General features: G+C 36.0%; 1 protein-coding gene across 3 annotated transcripts in view; it reads right to left on the reverse strand.

The window, feature by feature from the left end:
- MYCBP2 (MYC binding protein 2, E3 ubiquitin protein ligase) overlaps nt 1-9,902 on the reverse strand; it is a 173,446-nt gene that overhangs the window by 83,591 nt on the left and 79,953 nt on the right. For all 3 annotated transcript variants that reach the window (XM_026849212.1, XM_026849204.1, XM_026849219.1), the window contains 5 exons: nt 7,794-7,936; nt 6,878-6,978; nt 5,378-5,596; nt 2,960-3,185; nt 2,501-2,619 (listed from right to left, as the gene is read on the reverse strand). In XM_026849212.1, the coding sequence (XP_026705013.1) occupies nt 2,501-2,619; nt 2,960-3,185; nt 5,378-5,596; nt 6,878-6,978; nt 7,794-7,936 (808 nt within the window). The remainder of the gene's footprint in view (nt 1-2,500; nt 2,620-2,959; nt 3,186-5,377; nt 5,597-6,877; nt 6,979-7,793; nt 7,937-9,902) is intronic.

A 9,902-nucleotide genomic window follows, 5' to 3' on the forward strand; every position in this document is an offset into this window, starting at 1 on the left:
CAGGGATAGGAAAAAGATTCCCTAATTTCCCTTTCTCCATTATAAATCCTGGGAGACACCCTTGACAGCTTCTTCTACCTTCTATTTGCACTGGAAAGTTACTTCTTCCCCTTGACTGCTCTTCTAAGGAAGGAGAAGGCCACCCCTCCCACCAGACTTGTCACTGAAAACACTTGAGAGTATCTCTATCAGTATCTTTCAACCTTGTTTGCAAGAAAAAACAGTTTTCAAATACAGAGAGAAGGAGGCTGGGTGCAAGGAATGGGGAGAGAGCAGTATGGCTAGGGAGGTTGTAGCTACATTTTAAACCATGAAGAAACACATCTGACATTTCCCCTTCAACTTGTCCCAGCTACACGCAAGCACAACCTCTTTAACTTTGCTCACAAAAAGGTATTGACACTAACACCAATTTTAAATTGTAATGAAATATGTGTGTGGTTCAACATGTGTCTGACAGATGCCTCTCAGGAAGGAAAAAAACCCGAAAACCCAGCACCAGAAAACACTGGGGGAGATAGGACACCTCCATCTGATGGATTTTCTAGGCAGACTTACAGAAACTAACAATATATAAAGTAGGCAAAAAATCCTTCTTTTGGAAAAAGTCTTCAAAAGCAGTAACCCTAGACTTGCCTGGTATTGTCCAAGACTCCCACGAAGACTGAAGAACCTCCAAAATACTTAATTAAACTAAACCCTTGCTAAACTGCATATTTAGGACTCAAACCAGCAGGTTCTGAAACAGCAAGCAAGTAAAGATGTGAAATGTGGATCAACCCACTGGACAGTTCCCTGCTGTGTGAACACTTTTTACACAGAAAACAGTTTTTGGAGGTATTTTGTAGATTTAATAATGAACAGCAAAAAGCCTTCCTTTTCATTCATCAAAGCAAAAATCTAAATTTTTTGCAAAAATCTGAGGTTTAAACAAGGTTTCATAGTTCAAGTACACCCAATTCTCCTTGATGCCCTCACTCACAATGACATCTCTCAGTTTTTGCAGACTTCCCTAACAGTGAATGGCATTCAATATACTGGTTAGGTAATGGTACCAGAGGCTTGTCCTTTGGAAGGAGAAAGAACCATATGTGGAAAAATTAATCCCACTAACATGAACTAGGTCTTACTGATACTTTGTTCCTTTAAGCTAGAGAAAACACAGGGGTCACCAGAACATATGCTGCTTTTTCTATGAATGGTAACACTTCAGAAAACTGTCATCATCCATAAGAATGAGAAATTTGCATTGTTGTGCACCTACTTATATTTCTTACAGAAGCTTTAGTCCTGAGATGTAAGGTATCTTAAGCACTGTAAAAACTTGCTTTTCTATTTATAAAACTTTAAGTTAGAGTATTTGGGCTATAAAAAGGTATGTTTCAAGACAACTGCAACTTTTCTTTAGATGATATAGTTAACATATTGGCATGTTTTAGCACTTAAGTATTAAAAACATACCAGCAGCTTTGTAAATGCTTTTAGAAAATTAATGACATATATGAATCTGTCCTGTCTCTTTTTTTCTGCTTAAGCAAAAGTTATCATTACTCACACACAGGCTAGTTAGATCTTCTATAGGATTTATAAATCTGATTTGCTGCAAGCCAATGAGACTATCATAGCTAATAGACTTATGGTATGTTTTCATATCCGATATGTTATGAAATTCCAAATAATCTCAGTTTGAAAACCTGAAGATATGATTTAACTTGAGCAGAATCCAGGAATAAGATGAGGTAAATCTTCTGTGATAGTTGCAGTGTAAGCAAGATGCAGACCTTGTGAAGTTCATGTGAAGCAACATGCCCAAAGAGTCCCAAGATAACAGAAGGGCTATTTTTCTGGAATGACTATAAAGCATATAAAGTATTTTCAGTATCTCTTAAAATAGGTCAAAATAGGTTAAAATAGGTCAAAAAAGCACTGGCCCAAGGACATGAAGAAATTTCATGTTCCCAACAAAGAAACAGTGGTGGAAAAATCTCATATCCTTAAAGGCAAGATGAGGTGTATCTCAGGTAGCCTAAATGAGCACAGCATTTCTAGGGAGTCTGAGAGTTCTGGTATGAGTGAACACTGGAAAAATAATGCAAGTTTGTCATCCCATAATTGGCAGTGACAGTAAAACAGTAATCACTGTGCAACTGAAAGCTGCAATCCTTTGGATTTTTGATTGAAGTCTAGGTCAGAGTTTTAGGAAATCTCACATCCCATTGACATAATAGATAAAATTGTGCTATGTATTTGCAGACTGTCACAGTTATTAAAAACCCAAACCAAACCAAAAGACTATTCCAGTAATATTCAGATTAAAGAAATCCAAACAAATAATGTCGTAAGAAAATATGTTAAAAGCTTATATGAAATTAGTTTTAAAATATTTTGCTAATGTTATTTAGTCAGAAGGGGAAATACAAATATTTTTTTAAAAAAACCCTGGCCTTATGGGAGAGAATTAATAGGTGCAGCAATTGCAGCCATTTCACTTTTTCCTTACCTCATCAGATCCTGGACTAAATTCGTATCCGATTGCATAACATTTGAAACCATAAAAACAAGCCTTTTCATCTTTCACATAGTCTGATGCGGTCTCCAGAGAAAAAAGAGCTTCATTTCCTTATAGGAAGTAAAAGGATACATAAAATAAATAAATAAATTTTAAAAATTATCCTCCTTTTGTATGTTTCTTCTACATGAGCATATATGAAACCCCGGCTTTGTATAAAACATGTAATGTAAAACCATGAATAACACACAGATCAACATGTCAAACAAGAAACCTAATATAAACATAATCAACTGATATACAACCAATGGCTCATAATGAACTCTTGCCAGCTTGGATGAAGACTTTTCAACGTTGTTTTCTAAGATAGTTTTGCAGAAAAATAAAAATTTCCATTCATTATTTTAATAATTCACATTACTAGAAATTACTGCAGTATCTATCTATTACCTGGCAATACTAATACCATGGTAGGCCATCCTGAAGATCCAGAAAATTTTTTCAGTTCTATCCATGAATTAAGGTTTTCATGAACAGAAGCATGCTTTGGTCCAAATCCCAGACTCTGTGCAATTCTGACAGGAATTAGTAAACGAAGAACATCCTCTGATTGAGCAGTGCCACACTGAGTGTCAAACTCTATTGTTATCCACCTGACACATTCAGGAAAAGACACCTAAAACAAAACAACAGTCTAATTATGTGCAAGTTTTGGGTGTGGGGTTTTTTTACATTTATTTCTTCATTTCCATTTGGTTTTAATTATTTAGGCTATGAAAGTGATTCAATTATGGAATTATGGAATTCTTTACAGTTGTTTTGATATGCTTTAGATTAACATTAACCTAACCCATTTTTTGAAATACAGATATACCAGAAATGTTTTACACCTTATTGAATTATAATCTGTATTATGTTCGGATTAAGCATTTGTGCTGATGATACAATTTGTGGTTGTTCTTAAGAACTCTGCACAGGATGTTTAAACAAAACAATCACAGACTACTACAAACATTTAACTCTCAAAGAGCTTTTTTAATGTCACCTTCAACAAAAACATTCAGTATCTGTTTTGTAAAATCGTAGAAAAGTATACAGCAGCTGAATCACACTCGTGAATATGGCCTGCAGTATGATAGCATATAGCTACAGAAATTCAAAAGCAGTAACAACTAAACCTAAGGCTTCAGATAAGCTCCATAAACTTCCAGAACAATACGAAGCATCACTACATCAGAGAGATCATATGATAACTACATTTTCTGCAATGGATGTCTTGCTGTCTCACAAGACAAGCAAGTGGAATAGAAATTAATCACAGAATTACAGAATCATCTAGGTTGGAAAAGACTTTGAAGATCACCTAGTCCAACCATTAACCTAACACTGACAGTCCCCAACTACACCATATCCGTCAGCGCTATGTCAACCCGACTCTTAAACACTTCCAGGGATGCGGACACCACCACCTCCCTGGGCAGCCCATTCCAATGCCCAACAACCCATTCTGTAAAGAAATGCTTCTTAATATCCAGTCTAAACCTTCCCTGGTGCAACTTCAGGCCATTACCTTTTGTCCTATCGCTTACTACTTGGTTAAAGAGACTCATCCCCAGCTCTCTGCACCCTCCTTTCAGGTAGCTGTAGAGGGCGATGAGGTCTCCCCTCAGCCTCCTCTTCTCCAGACTAAACACCCCCAGTTCCCTCAGCCGCTCCCCGTACGACCTGTGCTCCAGACCCTGCACCAGCTTCGTTGCCCTTCTCTGGACACCCTTGAGTCATTCAATGTCCTTTTTGTAGTGAGGGGCCCAAAACTGAACACAGGAATCGAGGTGCGGCCTCACCAGTGCCGAGGACAGGGGTCAGATCCCTTCCCTGTCCCTGCTGGCCACGCTATTGCTGACACAAGCCAGGATGCCATTGGCCTTCTTGGGCCCCTGGGCACACTGCTGGCTCCTGTTCAGCCGGCTGTCAATCAGCACCCCCAGGTCCCTCTCTGACTGGCAGCTCTCCAGCCACTCCTCCCCAAGCCTGTAGCGCTGCTGGGGGTTGTTGTGGCCCAAGGGCAGCCCCTGGCATTTGGCCTTATGGAAACTCCTACAGTTGGCCTCCTCCAGCTCTTACTTGGTTCCAGGTTTGCTACCTCTGAATTTACAGTTGAGGAACCAATGTGACTGCACAACTCACTATTTCAAAACATGGGAATGTATGTCTCAGCCCTTTTTTCCAACAGAAAATACACCCTTTCTCTATTGATATCAAGGAAAATCTAGTTTTATTGGAGTAGTCATCCATGTAAGGCAGAATGAATCCTATTCAAAGTGACTGTTAAAAGGACTTCAGAGACTTCTGCAATGTCAAATCATGGTCCAAGTGAAAGAAATTACTGAAGAATTTAAATTGGCAGACCAGCCATAGGGATCCCTACACTATAATGCGTCATTAATTTCACTGGAATTGACACTAGGTATTTTTAGAAATAATTGTTTTACCATTAAGTAAGAAAGTCTGAGATATGATTAGCTAATGTATACATCAAGATTTCCAACTTCTACAGTCTGCTCAGTTGGAGCAAAGAACTGCATGAAAGTACAAAAATCTAAGACTGAGCAAATCTCTGGACTTACAGTAGATACCTGCATTAGGGGGTTAAAACTACTCTAGTTTCCACTACAGTCTCCACTATACTTACTGGACAAACAGAGATTTCTCCAGAAAGCAGTACACTAATACAGGAAACTGTCTCCTATATTAGACAATATGAATTACCAGGCATGGCAACAATTTTTCAGATAGTAAATGTTGAAACAAACCCCACATGCCAAAAGCTTTTAAGAAACTGCATGCACACTTAGAAATGGTGCTTACCTTATAGTGCGTAACACTGGCAGGTTTATAGGGATGCTCACTTTCTACAACAGCATAGTGATTGGAGGTAGTACAAGCTGAAAGCCCTTGCTCCGGCTGGTTTCCGGTGGTGCTGTCTGTAGACTGATTTGGGTTAAAAGCTGGAGGAGCATATTTCTGGTTCAGAACTGCCACAGAAGGAAGTAACTGTTGTACTAGGCCAAAGACCTCAACAGCAACCTGTAACATACCACACGCAATAAAGTATTACCTATGGCTAGGTGAAAACAATACTCACAAACATACATTTCTCTACAATGGTTGTTCTGGATATTCTCAGAATATCACTACAACAATTCATTCGGTCATTTTCCAATTCTGCATCTAAGTAACCCTGACAGAAAAAGTATCACTGTATTAATCTCAAATACTCCTTTTGGAGACTTGCCAAAGCTGAAACAAAAATCTGTACACAACAGAGATACCATCACTAAAACAGCTTCTACTAACAAGCCATAACATTAGTGAACAATAAGCATAAGATGACAGAAAGCAAATACCATACTGAAGTGATAGTCCAGTTATCCTTTGTTTTATAACAAATAGTATTTTTATATATTATTATATAATCCATATATTATTTTACATATTATATTACATTATATTTTTTCAAATACCAAATATATTTTAATGCATGTAGTGTTAAGCATTGCATTGTTCCCTGTAATCTTTACATCTTCAAAGGGGAGTAACACTTCTAAAGCAAAATCCTTGGCTCTAAACACCAGTTCATCACAGTAACAAGGTAACTAAAATTTGACACTATTTTTAATTAAATTAATCTGCTAGATATTGTGGCTAGTCCTCTCTCCTCCCTCTCTTTATAGAAGTCTGAAGAGAGTTTACAGTTCATGAAAAAGCAATAAAAGTCGGTAGTGTCTACTAGCTAAGGATTAATGACATTTGTAAATCTCGTAACAGGTTTCAAGACTGTTCCAGACTAGGAACATGCTATGTCACTGAAAAGTAAGGCTATTTTTATATATAGATGACATCTTTCCATCTCTAAATTTGATATAAATAATCTAATTTAATGAACAGCTACTAGTGCTTTGGATGTTTACTGTAAAAATAGGATTTGTAATACATAAAGACCCATTTCATCCAATATTCATCAGTGAGTTGTAAATGCAGTTCCTTTTAACTTCTTGTCTTTTCCTACTGGTAAAGACTGTTATCTTTCCCTCTGCTTCCTTAAGTGTTTTTGGTTTGTTGTTGGGGGTTTTTTGTTGTTTTTTTTTCCCCATGTCTTTGATTTAAGTAAAAATAAAAAGTAATTTTTAAAACATAACATGTTTTTAAAATTCCTGACTCCGTGAAAATTCACGATGAGTCATGTGTTAAATATAAACCACTACTTTATAAAATCATAGGAAATCAAGATGTTCAGATTTCTAGAGTAAACTTTTTCCTTGTACAACGTTCTTAAATTTCTTCAGTAATTTTTGTTGAGTACCATACCTTGGGAATAGCTGCTGCTACTGGTCCTATGTAGGCTATTATGAGGGGAAGCAGCATTGAAAACAGACTGGAAGAGCTGAGTAGTTCTGGAATGTCTTCAGCTAAACAAAGATAATTACAGCACAGGGATTATTATTAAAAGTACCATGGTTCAAACCACATTTTTCTGGCTTGCTTCTTATGATTAAAACTTCTAGTTTCTACACTAGTTTCTACTTTAAATTATTTTCATTATCTAGGCATTGTCAAATTCTAAATCTGCAAACTTCACCCGAGATAAACATACCATTATAGTTCTCTGTTAAAAAACTTCCTCCTCTTAGAGCATAATTTTATTCAGTTCTTTGCCATTTTGTCAAGCTGTGTTCACACTTTCTATGGTATAAAAGCTAGCACAACAATCTCCTTCCAGCCCTCCAAACCATTTTCTACAACACTATGTAACATTCAGGACATTTTAAATAGAATGGCTGAAGATGGTAGCCTAAAGCCATTCAGTTTTAAGGCTAATGTCTATATTTCTCAAAACCAGATGTTTAAGTGCTTATAAACATAAATGCATTACATTCACAAGTCTTCCCGATTACCACACTGTGTAAATAAAAATTTGTAACTGAGCCATCATAGCGTATCTTTTGGAAATAAAGAATCTTACTAGCTTTAATATGATACTTGCTAAGTTGATGAGAAAGTTTATATGTAGTATCTGTCTATAGATAACTCAAGTGTAACTCAATGACTTAGAAAGTTAATCAGTTTAATACCTACAGGAATTAAAGGTTAGAAAAATACTCCTTGGAAAGCAAAAGAGAAATATCATATTTTTGGTATCACTGGTATTCTACTATTATCTCTTGCTATCAAAGAAACAAGTTTTGAAAAGTAAATTTTGGAAGTCAATTTTCAAAAGCCTTACCATCTACAGCAAGAGCCCTGTGCAACAGGTCTTTGGCTGCTCGTACAACAGCACTCACAACAGAAAGAGCCCTGCTACAATTCTTATCTTCTTCATTAGCTTTGTTCAAAAGCTGTGATTGTAGATCTCCATCATATTCACTCCTGGATGGTGGATTAAGTTAAAGTAAGTTCACAAAATATAATATTATATTAAAAAACATGACTGACTGATTTTTTGCATAGAGTAAGTAAAACAATTAAGCAATAAAAGAAACAAAGAAATCAAAGAGGATATATTGAAGGCAATGTCTCAAGTGTTCTCTGTAATAATTGTATTTGGCAGAAAATATGAAAAGCATTTGTCTGAAATATTTCTTTTGACCAGATGCCTTTCAAACCACAGAAATGCATTAATTGCTATGCTCTTCCAAGCTCAACGACTTACTGTGTGTGATAAACACAGAATAATATACTAAATGCATCACAGAAACGGAAACTACTCTTTCAATGGATATTTCTGCAGCATTGTAACAGGGAAAAAGATTGTCCCTCCCTCTTCTAGATTAATTTTGGTTTTGAAATACAGCCTTAGGCTCACTCTTAACAAATAGCTTTTTCTTTGGAATCCACTCTATATGTCAAATTAGGTTCTAAGCAACATTATGCACAAATCTATTTCAATAAGGTATATAAAAGATGTGGTTAAATTTGCTTTTTCAAAGCAGTCAAATGATAATTATAAACTAATTCAAGCCTTCAATATGATAGTGATTAAACCTTGGCATATACAACAAAAATCACTTGGTCAACATGTTAAACAAAATTTCTCATTCTCTGTTGGATTTCTTATGTTTATGCAGAAAGATTTCATCCTTTACAACATCATTCCAGAACATTATGATTTCAGAACTGGGAACTCACAATGCTCAAAAAATTTACCTGGAGCAATTCAATGCACAACAAAGATATCTATCCTTCTCTATGACTTAAATTAACTACTCTTACAAGATTTTTTTTTTTTTTTGTCAGTATGTCCTAGAATTGTAGTTTGTTGTCAGCCTCAAGCCTTTTTCATTTTAATTTATTAGTGACTGACAGTGGGACCAATTCCAACTGGGTACTTTTCCAACAAATCCTTCCAAAGCATTTCTGTTCTTACCAGAAGTATGTTAACACACTTCTGGTATGGCCTTTCTTGGCATTTGCATAAGCAACAATTCTATTTGTATTTGAGCATCTTTCAAACAAAATCAAGTGTGAACCTTACAAGCTCTGTTCTGTAATAGCTAATTGAACATTTGTTTCTTTACTGTAGAAAATTCAAAACCTCAAGTCATTATATATCCAACTGGGAACCTTCAGACCAACTAAGTCCATAACTGTAATCACCCATCAGATAAAATTTAAGTTTCTGTTGTCCAAGGAAACTTCAAAGGACACTGTGATTACAGGCATCAGTCTGCAAAATTTCCAAGCAAAACTTAATTTATTCTGTAACAGTTCTGAGTTGTGCCATTACAGTCCTTCAGGAGCTTCTTAGAATTTTATCACAGCTGAAACAAAAAATACCCTAAGACTGTTCTGAAGACAGCACTTTGGTGTGGGTTTTTTTGCCATATGTTAGCTTGTTTTTAAGTTAGAATGTCTTGCAGCTACCATTTATGGAAGTTTTATGTCATTTGCTTTTCTGGAATCAAAGAAATTGTTATTTCTCCTTTATTCCGTTCTTCTACATTATATAAAAGCAGAAATTCTAAGAATGGGAATGAAGATTTTCCCTGTCCTCTTTCCTCCTTCTTACACAATATGATACTTCATAATTCTGATACTTCATAATGAAATTTCTCCAAATGATGGAGGGATCCCCTAAACACAGATGCCCAAGATTCCAGAATCAACAAAATCAACAAAAGTATCATGATATGCACCACCGTAATTCCATTCCTTGACAAACAATTGCTGTTACTACTGACACGCTGGATGCTTGAGTCTTTGAGTACAGCCTATCTCATGTTTTAAGAGTTTAGAACTAGCCTGTATCTTCAAATATTCTGTTGCTATAGTTTTGCTGGTAATTTTAATTTCTTCATATTTTAGTTTCTTTAAAACTTTAAGAGCAACATGTACT

The sequence above is a fragment of the Athene cunicularia genome (genome assembly GCF_003259725.1).
Source record: "Athene cunicularia isolate RWA chromosome 1 unlocalized genomic scaffold, athCun1 chr1_part1, whole genome shotgun sequence".
Taxonomy (NCBI): Eukaryota; Metazoa; Chordata; class Aves; order Strigiformes; family Strigidae; genus Athene; species Athene cunicularia.